This window comes from Kogia breviceps, chromosome 14 (assembly GCF_026419965.1).
Source record: "Kogia breviceps isolate mKogBre1 chromosome 14, mKogBre1 haplotype 1, whole genome shotgun sequence".
In the NCBI taxonomy this organism is placed as follows: Eukaryota; Metazoa; Chordata; class Mammalia; order Artiodactyla; family Physeteridae; genus Kogia; species Kogia breviceps.
The window spans coordinates 25,866,560-25,885,494 of record NC_081323.1 but is presented as its reverse complement, the minus strand read 5'-3'; the positions used below and the strand labels follow the sequence as shown (position 1 = coordinate 25,885,494).

Below are 18,935 nucleotides of genomic sequence, written 5' to 3'. Positions count from 1 at the left end.
CCTCACTCCCCACCTGACCAGCCCTTCCCGGTGGGGGGGGGGGGGGGGGTGCCAGAGCTCCCTCTGGTGGAGACTCCGGGAACTGCAGGGCTTCCTAGAGTGGGCGGCCCTGGTGTGGGCTTGGGGGAGGGGCACAGCTGGACCTGGAGTGATGGGGTCTGCAGACTCTCCTGCGTGTGACCTTGGCCTCGGTTCCCACAGGGAGAGTATGCTGACCTGGGCCGGACCCAGGGCTGCTGCAGTGGTTCTTCCCCCAGGCCCAGCCTCTGGCCTGCAATCGCCCTGCTAGAGAGGGGTCATAGGTCAAGGGTTAGAGGGCAGGAAGATGGGACAGTTGACGAGTTTCTGTATAGAAACAAGGACGTGGAGCACAGCCCTCATCCAGTTCACCACACCGCCTGCAGTCAAGTCCTGGTTCCTGGCCAACTAGAGGCCCTCCAGGTCATCCCGGAGGCAGAGTGGGTGACGACCAGAATGCCAGGGAGTCGGGAGTCCCCATCCTCAGCCTCACATGCCTGGACTTGCCTGGCAGCCCTCCCTGGGGCCCATACCCTGGGCTGGGTAGTCCTGGTTGTTGGTCTTGGGATGGGTGGGGTGGCGATGAGGGAGGCGACAGGCTGCAAAAGCGAAATGGAGGGACCTGGCTGATGGGGACAATGCTATGGCTCTTGACCCCATTGCTGGGTACCTGGTGCCCCGAGAATCATCTAAATGGCCCCTGTTTCTTTATCTGTCCCGAAAGCACGATGCCACTCACCAAAAAGAGACACAAGCCAGAGTGCAGAGAAGTCAGCACCGGGCACAAGGGGCAGGGCGGGGCCATCCCCACAGCAAGGCATTCGCTCAAGGGCCGGGGACCCACAGAGAGGGTGACTGCGCCTGGCTGGGCCCTGGACCCGTCCCTCTCCCTCAGCGACACCCACAGCCAGAAACACAGCAACGACCACGTCTGCTTTCCATGATCTTTAATGAGCGTTAGTGCCCACTGCCCGCTCCCTGGGCTCGGGGCAGGGGCGTCAGCAGGGGATGCTCAGGGCAGGGGGCCAGGGAAGGTGGGGAAGGACGCCGCCTCAGCAGGAAGCAGTAGTGTGGGGACAGAAGGGGGCTGGCTTCTCCGCTGACCCAGGTGGCAACCCTGGGCACCGGGTTCAGGGCTCCTCGGGGACGTACTGGTAAATCCAGTCCAAGTAGTGGGTGATGTGGGTGTAGATGCCTGGCCGGTTGGGCTGAGCACAGCCGTCACCGCAGCTGACCACACCCGCCTGCAGCCAGGTGCCATTCACCTTGCAGACCAGGGATCCTCCGGAGTCGCCCTGGGGAGGGGAGGGGTCAGCGGTGGCTGTGAAGCCTGGGCAGCTGGGGGCTGCAGGCGGACGCGAGACCCACCTGGCAGGAGTCCCACTTGCTATTCCCGGCACAGAGCATGTCGTCCCGGACGATCGGGATGTTGTCCCCTGTGTACAGGCCAGTGTGGTATTTCATGTCACAGATGCTGTTTTCCACGATGAGGACCTTCACCTGCTTCAGGGGAAATGGTGGTGGCAGGGGTTCTGGGGATGAGAGGAGAGAAAGGATGCTGCATCAGGAGAGTGTGGGATCACCGCTCTGAGCCGGCCGGTTGGGACCCTGTTCCCCACAGGAAACCCCAGGTGGTGGAGCCGTGATGTGCCCAAGTTCCCCTCCAGCGGTCCCTGACACTCACCTCCACTGTTCAAGTTGCCCCAGCCTGTCACCCAGCACCGAGTCCCTGGGCGAAAGGTCTCCGAAGCAGGGGCCAGGGTGACCGGATGGACGTAGCTGGAGATGTTCACAGGGTCCACAAGCTCCAGCAGGGCAATGTCCGCCCCGTTCTGAGCTACGTAGTAGTTGGGGTGGGGGATGACCCTGCTGGTGGGCAACAGCTCGTCCTGGTACTAGAGATGCTGCTCCCGCAGCTGCACCCTGGGGACTGTAGGGTCTTGGACTTTCCTGGGGAGAGAGAGGGGCACCTACTCAGGGGCTGAGCCACCTCTGGGACACCCAGGAGAGTGAGTGGAGCCCCAGGCCCACCCCTACCCGCCAGGCCGTGTGGAGACTCACGGTCCGACACAGTGGGCCGTGGTCAGCACCCACCAGGGGTGGATCAGGGAGCCCCCGCAGATGTGTTTCCAGTACTGGGTGCTGAATCTCAGGCTCACCTGCCAGGGCCACTTGCTCCCAGGGGCCTCCCGTCCCCCTACGATGCCTGCTCTCTGCAGGGCCTGGTCTGGGGCTGGGCAGGAAGTGCCTTCAAGATACGACACGGCCCGGCCGCCGGGCTCAGCCCTTCCCTGTGCCAGCACCACCCTGGGCTTCTCTGAACCCACCCACCCATCCCTGGGCTTGTGGGGGGGGTGGGGTGAGGGGACAGAGACCGCACGGGCCCAGGGTCGGGACTCACCAGCAGCCGCATGGACCAGGCTCCCCAGGAGGGGCAGCAGGAGCTTGGCTGGGGGTCTGCGGGGTGTGGGGTCTGCAGGGTATGGGGTGCAGGTTGTGGGGTGCAGGTGGAGTTGGGGCCCCCGGTGATCAGGGGGTTAGTCCAGGCTAGGTGGTCTGGGGCCTCAGTGCTCCGGATCTGAGGCTCGGCCACCCTGCTCCACAGTGACACCCAGGTGTTGGGGTCCTGCTGGGGGTTCTCACCTTGGCGGGTCCAGCTGCTTTTGCCCAGCCCACTCTCCCTGCCCCTTTATTCTCACAGCAGGACAGGGTCAGGGGAAGGGGGCTGGTCCTCCAATCCAGAGGGAGGAAGTAGATGACTCAGACCCAGTGCCCAAGTTCCTCTGGCCAGGAAGGGACCCTGCACCCCCCGCCCCAGATGGCAGACCTGATTCCTCTGTGAAGTCGGACAACATTCATCTCTGGGTGTTATCTGAGCAATTAAGTCTGCCATCAGTGGAACCTTATTATCTGGGAATCTGAGTGCCATCCGCAGAGAGAAGTGAGGAGGAGATGAAAAGAGAGGCCAGTGCCAGCTTTCGCTGGACACTCCCCACCAGGCCCACCACCCCTGTCCCCGGTCCTTCAGTGCCAAGGCGACCACTGTCCTTGTCCGTCCATCCGCCCCATCTCCTTACTCTCCCCTGAGCCTGCTGGTCACCCTGGGCTTCCAGCCCACCACCCCATCTCATGGCCTCCTGGACCCCTGCTTCCCCCACCCACACACAGCCACCTGGGTGGCCCCTCCTATGCCCTGAGGGAGCCTCGCCCTGGCTCTGTCTCTGGCTGGCTCCCTTGTACACCCTAGGGGTGTATTCAGCTGGATTTCTCGGGGGACTGCTTCCTGCTAGAGAGAGGCCTGGAGACCCCCCACCTCAGGCCTCCCTCTAGCAGACCGTGCTCACTTATTCTCTCAACAAACTCGTCCCAGCACCTCCAGGTGCTGCATCCAGGTCCCATGCACCAGGTTGATGGAGATGGGACCCTAGGAGCCCACGGTGGAGGAGGCAGGGACAACAGGTGACATGCTGGTGCCCAGGCCCCGCCAGGGAACTTGGCGAGGCTTAGGGAGCACAGAGGGCCGCACCTCCAAGGAAGGCTCTGATTGGCTCAGCCCTGGGAAGCAGACCAATCAGCAGCTTGAGGATGTGATTGCTCTGACTGGCTAACATTGGACCAACACCTGGCCAGACCGAAGGGGGTGGGAGGGGGCTAGGTGATGGGAAGGAGTTCACAGATCCCACATGGGTCCCCCTGAAGATCCTCTCAGGTGAGTATCCTTAGTACACAAGGACCACCTCCTCACTCTTGTAACTCAGTAATAACAAAAAGTTTAAGTCCCTCATATAAAATCAGTAATAACCAAATAAATAAACAATGAAATGTAAATGACCATGTGCACATTAAAAAGATTTCACCTAGTTAATAACGAAAATGCAATATAAACTGAGTGATCATCTTGGGGGTCATGTTTGCAAGGTTTCTGAGACGCAGTTCCCTGTGTTGCAAGGTTGTGTCCCACGTGTCCTGAGGACTTGGGAAGAGATGCTGTTGACAGGTGGTGCCATCAAGGTCCTAAAACAAGTGATCTCTTGACCTTACTGTGGATTTCTAAATGGAATGAGTGAGTGACAAGTGAAGGCCGTGGGTGCATTCAGCCCCCGGGTAGTCCCTGGGGAGATCTCTGGCTGAGGCTGTGGTCTTTGGGGCTAGACACAGGGGTCCTGCTTCCCCAGGTGTAGCAAGCCACTGGCCTGAGGTGGGACCTGAAGTGAGAAGGGCCGGGGGGGGGACTCCCAGGGAGGAGCGTGGGGGATGCCCAGAGATCCTCAGCCAGCCAGGGACAGGAGGACCCAGAGGAAAGTGGGGCTGGGCCACCCTTGGTGGGTGGGCTGCTGCACTGGGGAGGAGGGACCTGTGGGGTGGGCCTCCCCAGGGATGGGCTCTGGGGGTGACAGGGGGTGCATGGAGGAGATCAGAGTTGGGGGCATGTGTGTGTGGGGGGGACTGCCTTCTGCAGCCCTGGTGACAGCCGAGTGAAGGAAAGTCCTGTCCACCGAGGATGTGGCCTGTGTCCCACGGCACTCATCTTCCAGGACAGGCACAGCCACCCTGCCAGCCATCTCAGAGAGAGAGATGCTCCTGTCCCTGGACTGTTGGCTCATATTCTCCAAACTACCTGGAGTTCAGGGCCCCTGTAACATCTGGGACAGCGTGAACAGAAGGAGAGAGGACACAGCCAGTGCAAGACCCTCAGGGTCTCCACGAGGCATGCTCCAAGCGCGGTTCTCGTGAAGAGAAGAGATGAAGAGGCTCTGCTATGTTGGGAAGGGAGCTTGTTCTGTGTGAGGGTAACGTGTGCTCCAGGCCGTCTCCACCTTTCCGAATCCATCCCAGTGAGATCAGTAAGGATCCTCCACCCAGGACACCTGCTTCCGGCAAAGATGGGGTTACGGGGGCCATGTGCAACCCCCCCACTGTAGGCAGCTAGACGTTGGGGAAAGTACACGAAATAGCGGTTTCAGACATTGGGCAAGAGGCAGCGTGGGACAGCCCCTGAGAGAAGGGTGAAGGGCAAGGCGAGAGCCACAGTGACCACAGCGCACCTGGAGGCAACTGTGAGGGGGTGGGGAGCCCCAGGCAGACAGAACTCGTGAGGCTGCGAGCCAGGGAGGAGACACCTGCACACAGTGAGTTCCAGAGGCCCCCAGAGGGGTCCCCTGGGGTCCTGCCAGTGCTTGAGAGGAAAGCGTCAACACCAGGAATGAGGTCAGGGACTAGAACCATCTGAGGGGAGCAGGCAGAGGATTCTGGGTGCTCACACAGGCCTGGGAATGTCTCATGGTCCCCCAGCTGATTGGAAAAACCTCGTGATACCCGGCTCTGGCCAAGTCCCATCAACTTAACAGTGGAGTGAAATTAGCACAAGAGTGACCGCTTCTCCAGACCCACCCTGGCAAAGTTGACAAGCAAGCCTCAGAAGGATCTGGCAGATTCCAAATGACTTATTGGCATTCAGGAACACAGCCCGAAATGTTTGAAGTAACATAGCAAAATCCAGCCACCAACCATAGAGTGTGCACAAGGTCTGGCGTCCAATCAAACACTACTAGGCATGGTCACAAAAAGGTGAATTCTGTATGACTCTCCTTGCATGAGGTCCCTAGAGACGTCAAATTCATAGAGACAGAAATTAGAAAGTTGGGTGCCAGGGCTGGGGAAGGGGGAAGGGGGTTGTTTAGTGGGGACTGAGTTTCAGTTTTACAAGATGAAAAGAGTTCTGGAGATTGGTTTACCACAATGTGAATGTACTTTACTGAACTGTATGCTGAAAAATGGTTAAGATGGTCAAGTTTATGTTATACGTATTTTGACACAATTTTTAAAAATAAGTTTTTAAAAATTACCAGGCATGAAAAGAAATTTTTAAAAATGATGACCTATAACCAGAAAAAAAGTCAGTCACTCTAAACAGATCCAGAAATGATGGAGTTCACAGGCAGGGATGCTGAAAGAGCTGTTACAAGTATGTTCAGGTAGAGGAAACGTTGAGTGTGATGAGAAAAATGGAAGCTGTAAAAAGACCTGAATGAAACGTTTAGACACAAACGATTAAATCTCTACATTGATAACAATACATCCTAGATGGAGTTATTGACGGATTACACACAGAGGAAAAGAACAGTAAAATTGAAGACACCGTCCAAAATGAAGCACAGAGAGAAAAAGTCAGGAAAAAATTAACAGAATCACCTGGGAGTATAGAACAATCTCTCATAAATCGTTAAATCAGTAAGAAAAAATAAAAGAGAAAAAGAGACTATGTACATTGAGTTATTTAGCCAGAGTAAATATAGTTCAAAAAAGGAACGTGAAACAAAGGTTTTCCAGTCAAACAATGGCCGAGAGAATCTATTGCCAGCGTACCTGCACTTCAAGAAATGTAAAAGGATGTTCTGGAGACAGAAGGATGTCATAGCAGAGGAAAACTCTACAGCTGGACAAAGTAAGACAAGCTCTGGAAGTGGAAATGCCTGAATAAGAAGACATTTTTTTTTCTCATTTAAAAAGCATTTAAAGGATAAAAGTTACTGGTTTAAAGCAACAACTGAAACAGTGTACCATGTGTTTTATAGCCTACTTGGAGGTAAAGTATGTGACCACAGTAACACAAAAGATCTGCAGAACATTTAAAGCCTATTGTTATGAAGCGAAGTTGTATAATCATTTAAAAGTAACTAAAATTTTATTTTTCAGAGCAGTTTTAGGTTTACAGACAGTTGAGCAGAGAGTACAGAGTTCTGATACACACACCCCCACACCCGCAATTTTCCCGTCATGAACATCTTGTGTTAGTGAGGTATATTGTTATCATTGATGAGTTGGTATTTTTTAAATACTTATTTTATTTATTTATTTAGTCTGTGCCAGGTCTTACTTACGGCATGCGGGATCTTTAGTTGTGGCATGCAAACTCTTAGCTGTGGCTTTTGGGATCTAGTTCTCGACCAGGGAAACCTGGGCCCCCTGCATTGGGAGTGCAGAGTCTTACCCACTGGACCACCAGGGAAGTCCTGATGAGTCAGTATTGATACATTATTATTAACTAACATTCACAGTAGACATTAGGGTTCGCTCTTGGTGTTGTATATTTTACGGGCTTTGACAAATGCATAATGACATGTGTCTACCATTACGGTATCATACAGAAGCGTTTCACTGCCCTAAAAAAGTCATCTGTGCTCCCCCGATTCATCTTTCTCTCCTGAACCCTTTGCAATCCCTGATCTTTTTATTGTCTCCATAGTTTTGCCTTTTCCAGAATGTCCTGGAGTTGGAATCATACTGTGTGCAGTCTTTTCAGATGGGCTTCATTCACTAAGCAGTATACATTTAAGGTCTTTTCATGGCTTGATAGCGCATTTCTTTTTTATTTTTGAATTTTATTTTATTTTTTATACAGCCGGTTCTTATTAGTCACGTATTTTACACATATTAGTGTATATATGTCAATCCCAATCTCCCAATTCATCCCACCACCACCACCACCCCCCGCATTTCTTTTTATCACCGAATATTCCACTGTCGAGATGGTCCACAATTTGCTTATCCATTCACCTACCGAAGACCCTTTGGTTGCTTCCAGTTTTTGGCAATTATGAATAAATATTATAATATTTATAATAAATAAATTATAAATAATTATAATTATATAATTAATTATTATATAATTATATATTGGGTCTTCGTTGCTGCACATGGGTTTTCTCTAGTTGCGGCGAGTGAGGGCTACTCTTCATTGCAGTGCGTGGGCTCCTCATTGCGGTGGCTTCTCTTGTTGAGGAGCATGGGCTCTAGGCGCGCAGGCTTCAGTATTTGTGGCTCACCGGCTCTAGAGCACAGACTCAGTAGTTATGGTGCACAGGCTTAGTTGCTCCACGGCATGTGAGATCTTCCCGGGCCAGGGTTCAAACCCATGTCCCCTGCATTGGCAGGCGGATTCTTAACCACTGTGCCACCAGGGAAGCCTCCACATAAACTTTAGAATCAGTCTGTTAACATTCACAAAATAGCTTGTTGAGATTTGGATTGGGATTGTGCTGGACCTATGATCAAGTTGGGGATGTTCGGCATCTTACTAACACTGTCTTCCTATCCGTGAACATGGATATCTCTCCATTTATTTAGACTCTTGATTTCTTTCATCAGAACTGTGTTGTTTTCCTCATATAGATCTTGAACATACTTTGTTAGAGTATTCCTAAGTACTTAATTTTGGGGAGTGTTAATGTAAATGGCATTGTGTCTTTAATTTCAAATTCCAATTCTTCACTTCTGATATATAGCAATATATAAAATATAACAACTGACTCTGTAATATTAACCTATCCTGCAACCTTGCTACAATACCTTATTAGTTCTAGGAATTTGTTTGTTGTCTATTCTTTGGGATTTTTCTAAATGGACAATCATGGCATCTTCAAACAGAGATAATTTTATGTCTTCTTCCCAATCTGTACACCTTTTATTTCCTTTTCTTATCACATCGTTGAGGACTCCAGTAAGATATTGACTGGAAGTTCTTCATTTCTGTTACAGTGTTCTTAATTTCTAGCATTTCCTTTTGGTTCTTCCTTAGAGTTTTCATCTCTCTGATTACATTACCCATCTGTTCTTGCATAGTGTTCACTCTTTCCATTAGAGCCCTTAGCATATTATCATAGTTATTTTAAGTTCTCAGTCTGATAGTTGCCAATCTCTGCCATATCTGAGTCTGGTTTTATTACTTGCTTTATCTTTTCAGACTGTTTTCCTTGCTTTTATCGTGCCTTGTGATTTTTTTGGTGGAAACTGGCTACAATGTACTGGCTAATAGGAACCGAGATACATAGGTCTTTAGTGTGAGGATTTGTGTTTACCTGGCTGGAGTTGCGTTGTGTTGACTGTTTGTGAGGCTTCAAATTCCTCTGGTGTCCTGATCCTTTCTCTTCTGTTCCCTTTGGTTTCCCTAGAATCTCCTCCTTAAATAGAGTTTGTGTCCACAGCCCTCTCAGTTGTGATCCAGTGTTATTATGCTGGAGGCCTGTTGATTGGGTGGGGGAAATGTTCGCTAATCACATGAGTAAGTCTCAGTTTTTTAGTGGGCTTACAGGAAGGCTGGAGGGGACTAAGTGGCCTACCTGTCCTTCCCCAGGTCTGGTCAAGTGGTTTTCGTTGAGGGCAGGCTTCTGTCCGGACAAGAGAAAGCTCTGGGTGCATTTCTAGTTGATTATTTCCCCTCCTCCTGCTTGAAACCTGAAGGCTTTTTTTCTTGGATCTTCTCCCTGAGAGCCTGGTGCAGCTCCTGGAGGAAACTCTCATCAAAGTGCAAGCACCCCTAGGACTGGTGTCCCAGGAAGTTTTAATTCCCAAGCTCCCAGGCTCAGTGCCCAGCAGCCACTTTACACGCATTCTCAGGCTCTGCAGCTTCTGCTCAGTGGGAGCTTCTCTGTAATCATCTGCCTGTCCAGTTTGGGGACAGAGGTTTGCCCTGTGACCTGGATTCTCCCATGGGACATCATTTGGCCTTCAGTTTGTTCTTCACTTTCTTGTTGTGAGGATGGAAATCATGACTTCCAAGCTCTTTATGTGTCAGAGCAGAAACCGGAAGTCTATGGATATATATTTTTCTGAGATAAACGCTAATATACAACAGAATTCATAGACTGTGAGACTCCAGTTCAATGAAGTATGACAGTTGTAACACCTGTGTGACCACCACCCAAAGCAAGACATATCACCTGGAAGGATTCCTCACGTCTCCTTCTAGTCAAGACCCTCCTCCACCCTCAGAGGCAGCCGCCGTCATGATTTTTGTCACTGTAGGTTAGTTTTGCTGATTCTAACACTGCACATGGAAGGGTCACACTTGCCGTGTGGATGTCTTCTGCTCAGCGGAACTATGCTGAGTTCCACCCAGGTGGTTGTGTGCATATGGAACTGACTCCCTTCTGTGGGTGAGAAGAACCCCATGGTACTGAAGATACTCTCCTGTTTTGTATAGAAGATTCATTGTGTCAACACCCACGTTTCACATAAACCCACTGTGAATTAAGTTTTGTGTCTGATGTAAATGGGGCCCCAGTTTCACTTCTCCCCACACACTTATCAGCCCAGCACCATTGATCGAAAAGGCCACCCGTTCCCCATCCAATATCAGTGACATCGTGGTCGTGAGTCAAGTGGTCCTGCAGTTCTGGGATCTATATCTAGTCTGTTCTGTTCCTTTTATTTTTGTGTGCATCCTTCTCCAATGCATGGTCTTGGTCATTACAGCTCTAGAGTATGTCTTGATGCTGGAGAGGATGAGTGAACCATCTTTGTCTTTTTCCTCTAAATTTTCTTGGCTATCCCAGGTCCTTTCCATTTTCATATTAACTTTAGAATCAGACTGTCAATCTCTGCAAGAGGTAAGGCCGCTGGCATATTGATTTGGGTTTAATGAGGCTATAAATCAAAATGGATAGAATTGATATCTTAACAATCCAGAAACATGACACATCTCTCTTTAGGCCTCTTAAAATGTCTCTCAGCGATGTTTTGTACTTTTTGTTGTATTGACTTTGCACACCTTTCTTTAAATGTATCATTAGTGGGTTTTGTTTTTTTTAATTCTATAGGAAATAGTTTTGTGTTTTTTATTTTCCAATTACTGGTGAATGATATTTAGAAATACAGTATTTTTTGCATATTGATTTTGTGCCTCACAGCCTCTCTGAATTCACTTATTCTGGTGTTTGCAGAAGATTTTTGTTTTTCTATGTATGTGATCGTGTCACCCACAAGTAAAGTGAGCATTTCTGCCGCGAGCTCAGCTGTCTGGAGTCCTGCAGTTCCCCTCATTTCCACCAGAAGGAGCGCCTGGCTTGAAAAGCAGAGGCCCCGTAGCACCTGCCGCGCGGGGCTGGACATATGCTGGGACGGGAGGGACTCGCTGCCCAGCCACCCCTTACCTGCCCACCGGGTCGCGGTCGCAGAGTGGAGGTCTGACTGCAGCTGCGGCCCTGGCCTGGGACCTTCGAGGAGCAGGCGGCACTGCACGTGGGCGTGGGAGGTGGACAGCTGGACCTGGAGCTCTGGGGTCTGCAGACTCTCCTACATGTGACCTTGGCCTCAGTTCCCACGGGGAGAGGATGCTGAGCTGGGCTGGACCCAGGGCTGCTACAGTGGTTCTTCCTCCAGGCCCAGCCTGTGGTCTGCGCCCTCCCTGCCGGGGAGGGTCATGGGTCAAGGGTCAGAGGGCGGGAGGGCAGGAGAGCCTGGGATGTGGGTCAGATAGGGTGGCCAAAGCCCTCACTCAGTTCACCACGCCGCCTGTAGTCAGGTACTGGCCGACCAGAGGTCCTTCAAGTTGTCCTGGGGGCAGGGTGGGGTTAGGACCAGGATGCCAGGGAGTCAGGGAGTCCCCATCCTCTGCCTCGCACACCTGGGCTCGCCTGACAGGCCTCCCCAGGCCGTGGGGACACAGCATGTCTGGCCACTTGGGGCTGCCCCCTGGGCCGGGTATTCCTGGCTGGTGGTCCATGCGGGACAGCGCAGGAGGCTCTGGGGGAGGGGACAGGCTGTAGGAAAAGGAGGGCAGCAGCCCTGTGCTGTAGAGTCACCAGATACAAGTCCACACATGGGACCCCAGGCACTGACTCACAGTGTGGATCTCACACTGAGCCCTTGGTGACTTACTATAAAGATGCAGTAACCATAAGAGTGTGGTATTAATGGAGGGTAATGTACAGATCAATAGAACAGTAGCCCAGAAAAAGACCCACACGTACATGGTCACTTGTTTTCAGGAGAGGGTAAGGGTGGCCTTCTTAACAAATGTTTCTGGAACAACTGTGTCATCTGTGTGGGAGAAGACAAGAGGCTTGATGCTCTACTTATGATTCATTCAAAATGGATCTTACACTTAAATGTAGAAATTAAAACTGTAAAACACCCAGAAGAAACCATAGCAGAAAATCCTCATGACCCGGAGGAAGGCAGAGGGGACTCAAAAACCACTAAAAGAAACAAAAAATTGGTAAAAGGGACTTTGTCAAAATTTAAAACTTACACTTAGAGTGACACTGTTAAGAAAATGAAAGTACAATCCCCTGGGGAGGGCGAGAAGATGGCGGAAGAGTAAGACGCAGGGATCACCTTCCTCCCCACAGATACATCAGAAATACATCTACACGTGGAACTTCTCCTATAGAACACCCACCGAACGCTGGCAGAAGACCTCAGACCTCCCAAAAGGCAAGAAACTCCCCACGTACCTGGCCGTGTGGATTAAAGGCTCTTGGCACTCCAGCCAGGTGTCAAGGCTGTGTCTCTGAGGTGGGAGAACTAACCTCAGGACACTGGTCCACAAGAGACCTCTCAGCTCCATGTAATATCAAACGGCGAAAATCTCCCAGAGATCTCCATCTCAACACCAAGACCCAGCTTCACTCAAGGACCAGCAACGAACAGTGCTGGACACCCTATACCCAACAAAGAGCGAGACAGGTCTACAGCCCCATCCATTAGCAGAGAGGCTGCCTAGAATCACAGTAAGGCTACCGACATCCCCATACACGCCCCCAGACGTGGACCTGCCCACTAGGGAGACGGGATCCAGCCTCATCCACCAGAACAGGGGCACTGGTCCCCCCAACCAGGAAACCTGCTCAACCCACTGAACCAACCTCAGCCACTGGGGACAGCCACCAAAAATAGATAGAAATACGAACCTGCAGCCTGCAAAAGGGAGACCCCAAACACAGTAAGATAAGCAAAATGAGAAGACAGAAAAACACACAGCAGATGAAGGAACAAGATAAAAACACACCAGACCTAACAAATGAAGAGGTAATAGCCAATCTACCTGAAAGAGAATTTAGAATAATGATGGTGAAGATGATGCAAAATCTTGGAAATAGAATAGACAAATTGCAAGAAACAGTTAACAAGGACCTAGAAGAAATAAAGAGGAAGCAAGTAACGATGAGCAACACAATAAATGAAATGAAAAATACTCTAGACGGGATCAGTAGCAGAATAACTGAGGCAGAAGGACGGATAAGTGACCTGGAAGATAAAATAGTGGAAATAACTACTGCAGAGCAGAAGAAAGAAAAAAGAATGAAAAGAACTGAGGACAGTCTCAGAGATCTCTGGGACAACATTAAACGCACCAACATTCGAATCATAGGGGTCCCAGAAGAAGAAGAGAAAAAGAAAGGGACTGAGAAAATATTTGAAGAGATTATAGTTGAAAACTTCCCTAATATAGGAAAGGAAATAGTCAACCAAGTCCAGGAAGCACAGAGAGTCCCATACAGGATAAACCCAAGGATAAACACGCCGAGACACATAATAATCAAACTGTCAAAAATTAAATACAAAGAAAACATATTAAAAGCAGCAAGGGAAAAACAACAAATAACACACAAGGGAATCCCCATAAGGCTAACATCTGATCTTTCAGCAGAAACTCTACAAGCCAGAAGGGAGTGGCAGGACATATTTCAGGGAATTTTAAAGAGCTTTATTGAGATATGGTTTACATTCCACACAATTCACCCATTTCAAGTCCATGAATCAGTGGATCTTAGGCCACAAATGTGCCACCATCCCAGTCCTTTTTATAGCATCTTTGTCACCCTAAAAAGAAACCCTGGACCCTCTCCCCATCACCTCAACCCCGTGGCCATGGCAACAGCCCCAGGTACCCACTGATCTGCTTCTGTCTCCATGGTTTCCTGTCCTGGACTCTCAGGCAGGTGGGTTGCCCCCTCTGTGGCACTATGACCAGCCTCCCTCGTCAGGATGGGAGGGGTAGGCCCTTTCCTGGCCTCCCCCTCCCTGTTCTGGAAGCGGCCAGAGCCCTGAGAACCTGAGAGGCAGCAGAGGCAGCCTGGAGATGCCTCCCCCTAGCCCAGGGTCTGGGGGGTGGGTCACAGCTGCCAACAGTGGGCAGAGAAGGGGTTGCGTCTGTGGCATGTTGGGGAGGGTGAAGACAGAGGAGGCCTGGGCGATGCTGGGCGGAAACTCCCCTGCCCTCCGGACAGAGACGCTGCCAACTGCACAGGGCTCCCCAAGGGGCCTCTGGGCTGGCGACTGGGATGGACTGAAGCCTGGGAGCGGAGACCTGGGAAGCTGAGGTTCCTGCCCCTGAGCAGAGCGGAGAGCAGTCCAGGACTACCAGATCTGGAGCTTCCTCTCTGCTCAGGCTCCAGGGGCCTGATGGTCCCATGACAATGACGGGGAGGCCGCGGGGTGAAGGGGTGACTGGCGGGGCCCCTCTTCCCCAGCACTGGGCCCTCGGGACCACTGACCCAGGACCTATGTCTGTCCCTTCCGAACCCCCCTCAGCTGGCCCAGCTCCCACCTGTGCCCCTCTGGGCTCTGGGCTCAGAGGCCAGTTGGATGCTGGGCAGCTGTGGGCATTGCCCAGCCCCACGGTCCCATCACAGCCCCTGTCCCAGCCCCTGGGTCACGCAGGGAGAGTGGCCCAGGGCCCCACTCGGGACAGACACTTTGTTCTTTTCCACGGAATTTGGTTCTTCATGTGAGTCCTGAGGGGCTGGGCCAGGTGGGGGCCAGCTTGAGGCAGAGCAGGTTGAAGAAGAGGACCTGGACTCCCCCTCCCACTGGGCCCTGCCCCCCGACCCCAGGGCTCTGTCTGCAGACCCCAGACCTCCTTTCCTCCTCCAGTGTCACTTGGAAGCTCCTCCGAACACCTGAGGCCAGGTGTCCAAGGGGACCCACAGGACACATCCCATAACAAAGAGCCGGAGAAACCAGAAGTGCCAATGGGGACCCTGTCTTCCTAGTGAGGTTGTCGTGTCGGGGTGGAGTGAAAGGAGGGAGATAGGGGACTGAGGCCACAGGGTCTCAGAAAAGAGGGTGGATAGTCGGGGGTGGAAGTGTGGGGGAGAAGCAGAGAACACCAGCCCCTGGAAGGCGGGCCACCCCTCTCCCCTATGGCTGGGCCCAGGGTGATGGCCCGGGACCCCACCCACACCCTCTGCACGGTGGTCCAAGCACACAGGCAGCCTCAAAGCAGCTTCCCACACCGTTTAACGAGGGTCAAATCACAGGCATCATCTGACTTCTGGGATTCCGCCCTCCTTGTACTCACCTCAGAGGCCCCCTCCCTGCTCCCACCACCGCCAGCAGGCCCCGAGAGGCAGAAGATTGGGGTCTCCCAGTCTAGGGCCCGGGGAACAGAGGGACATGCTGGCGGATCCAGGACACGTAGCCTGTCACCTGGGCGTATACCCCAGGGAAGTCCTGAAGACCACACCAGCGGCTGCAGCTGACAACCCCCACCTGGACCCAGGTGCAATCCAGCTGCACACAGGGGGCCCCTGGAGGCACTCAGCAAGCTCTTCCCACGCACCCCGGGCAATGGGGCTGGCGGGTCCCGCTCTCAGGGCTAGGAGGGGACAGATCCAAGGGTGAGTCTGGGGTCCCACCTGGCAGGAGTCCCGGCCCTTGCTCCCTGCGCACAGCATGTCATCCTGGATGATCTGGTTGGTGGTGTCTGCAGAAGAGTTCTGATGGCGCTGGTTACAGACCTCGTTCCCCATGATGGGCACCTTCACCTCCTGCAGGTGGTAGGGCGGGGGCAGTGGCGCTGCAGGGAGGGGCTAGGTGAGGGCAGGTACTCATTCTGCTCCAGCTGGGGTGGGGCTCCACTGGGTCTGTGGAGGGCACGGGGGCTCCACTGCCAGCCCTGACCTGGGGTCTAGAACCAGCCACCCCTGGCCTTGGGACTCAGCTTCCCTACGGCCATTAAACCCATCCAGCTCCAGGACGCAGGGCTCCATCAACTAGAATCTGGGCTCCAAAAGCCTAAGGACAAGACGACCAAGGACAGCATGTTCTCCCAGGAATTCTTTTTCCCTGGAAAGGGATGGATCAAGGGCTTGTCCTGAAGAAGTGTTCTGAGCCAGATGGGTTCAAATGTTCACCTTCTGACACCTGAGACCACAGCAGGCCACAGTTGCTCTCTTTTTTTTTAGTTAATTTTTATTGGAGTATAGTTGATTTATAATGTTGTGTTCATTTCAGGTGTACAGCAAAGTGAATCAGTTATACATATACATATACCCACTCTTTTTTACATTATTTTCCCATATAGATCATTAGAGAGTAGAGTTCCCTGTGCTATACAGTGGGTTCTTATTAGTTATCTATTTATATATAGTGGCATGTATATGTCAATCCCAATCTCCCAATTTATCCCTCCCTAGCCCTTTCCCCCTTGGTAACTGTAAGTTTGTTTTCTACATCTGTGACTCTATTTCTGTTTTGTAGATGGGTTCATTTGTACCATTTTTATTAGAGTCCACATATAAGCGATATCACATGATATTTGTCTTTCTCTGTCTGACTTACTTCACCAGTATGACAATCTTTAGGTCCATCCATGTTGCTGCAAATGGCATTATTTCATTCTTTTTTATGGCTGAGTAGTATTCCATTGTGTATATGTACCACATCTTCTTTATCCATTCATCTGTCAATGGACATTTAGGTTGCTACCATGTCTTGGCTATTGTAAATAGTGCTGCAATGAACACAGGGGTGCATGTATCTTTTTATGGTTTTATTATTATTTATTTATTTATTTATTTATTATTTATTATTATTATTATTTGGTTTTATTATTTATTATATGGTTTTATTATTATTATTTTATGGTTTTATTATGGTTTTCTCTGGATATATGCCCAGGAGTAGGCCCCAGCTTCTTGATCCCAGATTTGTTCATCTACAGGAGGACAGTCAAGGTCCAAACACCTCCCAGCGGTCACGGTGAGGACCGCGTGAGGACCACGGGAGTGCCTGTCATGGCCTGGCAGAGAATAAAGGTCCTGAGTCCCCAGTGTCCATGAACCTGCCCATCCAAGACCCCGGCCCTGTGCACGTTCAGGTTCAAAGGGGAATTCCCCCCAAAAGATCAAACATAGAATTAGCATATGACCCCAAAATTCTGTGCCTAGAATAGACCCAGAAGAATTGAAAACAGCTGCTCTAACAGGTGCTGGTAGCCTCATGCTCACAGCAGCGTGATTCTCAGGAGCCAAAAAATGGAAAGCACTCAGGTGCCCATCAACGAAACGTGGTCCATCCATACTGTGGACTATTACTCGGCCATAAAAAAGGAATGAAGCACTGACACTTACTACAATGTGAACGAGCCTTGAAAACATGCTCAGTGAGAGAAGCCAGACACAAAAGACCACACATTGTATGATTCCATTTATATGAAGCATCCAGAACAGGAAAATCCACAGAGATAGAAAGTAGATGGTGGTTGCCAGAGTCTGGGGAGGGGGGGTGAGTGATTAATGGGGATGGAGCTTCTCTTTGGGAGGATGTTCTGGTGACGGATGGTGGTGATGGTCATACAACCATGTGAACATACTTCACGCCACTGAATTGTACAGTTAAAAATCATCAAAATGGTAAAATTTTGTTGGGTACATTTTACCACAGTAAACAAAGAGAGGATTCCCCCAAATCACATTTTCAGCAAAGCCACAAGCACCTGTCCAGCGGGTTACCCTGCAGTCTCCACACACACCCACCAGGTCTCCTAGAGCCTTACCGCTGAGCCTGATGTAGCCCCAGCTGGTCACCCAGCACATCTTCCTCTCTGGGACCCTCAGTGAGGCAGGTGGGAGTGAGACCACGTGGATGTGATGGGAGAGCACCACAGGGGCCTCCAGTCTCAGCAGGGCGATGTCCCCACCCCCTCAGCAGACAGGCTGTAGTTGAACTTGGGGTGTCGGATGATCTGCTTCACCTTTGGACCCTGACGTCATAAGCCTGCAAGTTTTCCCTGGGGGAGGGGAGACCGAAGCTTCTCAGAGGAGGCTGGGGGACGGGGCCTGGCCTGCCCTGCAGCAGGAATCTGGCTGGCCGCTGGCAGAGACATGGCTTTCCCTGCAGCCCAACGCCCAGCCCCCTGCCCACCACCCCTCTGTGTCCCCCATTCCCCCTGGCCAAGGGGGCAGCGGGCTGATTGACTCACCGTCCAGTGCAGTGGGCAGCGGTCAGCACCCTCTGGAGGTGGATGAGAGCCCCCCCCACATGCTCCTTGCTGTGCAGTCAGAGGCTGACCTGCCACGGCCACCGGCCGGCAGGGGCATCGCGCACCCCCACGGTGCCATTCCGCTCCCTCCCCAGATCGGGATCTGGGAAGCCAAGGGGGGCGCTGTCAAGGACCCCAGCACAGCCTCTCACACTCAGTCCCTCCCAGGACCATCACCCACTGAGCTGATGCTGAGGGGTCTGGGCGGCCGGGACAAGGGACAGGGACAGGGAGTCAGGACTCACCTGGGGACAGAGGCACGGGGCCCCCCAGGCCTGCGAGGGTCAGGAACAGCAACCACAGCATCTGCGGGGGGAGGGCCAGGACCCTGGGTGGGGATGGAGAAGCAGGGCTGAGTGGGGGTGTCCTCACCTGGTGGGTACTCCCCTCACTGCTCTCCGGCCTCTCTGAGCCCCTTTGTCCCCTTGGTGGGAGGATGAGGTGGCTGTGAAGCTCCTCCTTTCTCAGGCCCCGTGGGGACCAAGGTTGGTGAGTTGATTAACAGTCATTGAGGAGCTCCTACCTGGCCCCCGCCCTGCATCCCGGCAGACCTGCCTCACCCCGGCCAGCAACATCCACACTGAGACTGCACAAATCTCAGCTGCAAACACACAACCGAGTCTGTGGAAACAGGCCCAAAAGAATGTGAAGAAGATGCAGGTTTGCTGGAAGAAGCCCTGGAGCACCGGCCCAGGCTGGCAGGACGAGGGGCAGCAGACACCAGGGGCTGGGCCGCTTGAGCCATGAGGCAGCCCCCTGACACCGCTGAACTCGGCAAGCCAGCTGGAGCATGCCACCATCTGACTAGAGCACAGCAGGCTGCCACCCTCATCACCGAAATCTGACTGGCCCATGGCCTGGGCCACCC

The 18,935-nt window shown here is 52.1% G+C and overlaps 2 protein-coding genes across 2 annotated transcripts; both read right to left on the bottom strand.

Moving 5' to 3' along the window:
- Positions 1 to 1,148: 1,148 nt before the first annotated feature.
- On the bottom strand, positions 1,149 to 11,521 carry LOC131741064 (tryptase-like). Its single transcript, XM_059037559.1, is given in 7 exon segments — positions 1,149 to 1,313; positions 1,387 to 1,550; positions 1,703 to 1,968; positions 2,080 to 2,251; positions 2,420 to 2,491; positions 10,950 to 11,031; positions 11,303 to 11,521. Coding segments are annotated over 7 exon segments (1,140 nt in total).
- Positions 11,522 to 15,174: 3,653 nt separating this feature from the next.
- On the bottom strand, positions 15,175 to 18,608 carry LOC131741062 (mastin-like). Its single transcript, XM_059037558.1, is given in 7 exon segments — positions 15,175 to 15,311; positions 15,416 to 15,601; positions 17,582 to 17,731; positions 17,734 to 17,779; positions 18,097 to 18,170; positions 18,313 to 18,373; positions 18,591 to 18,608. Coding segments are annotated over 7 exon segments (672 nt in total).
- Between the last annotated feature and the right edge of the window lie 327 nt (positions 18,609 to 18,935).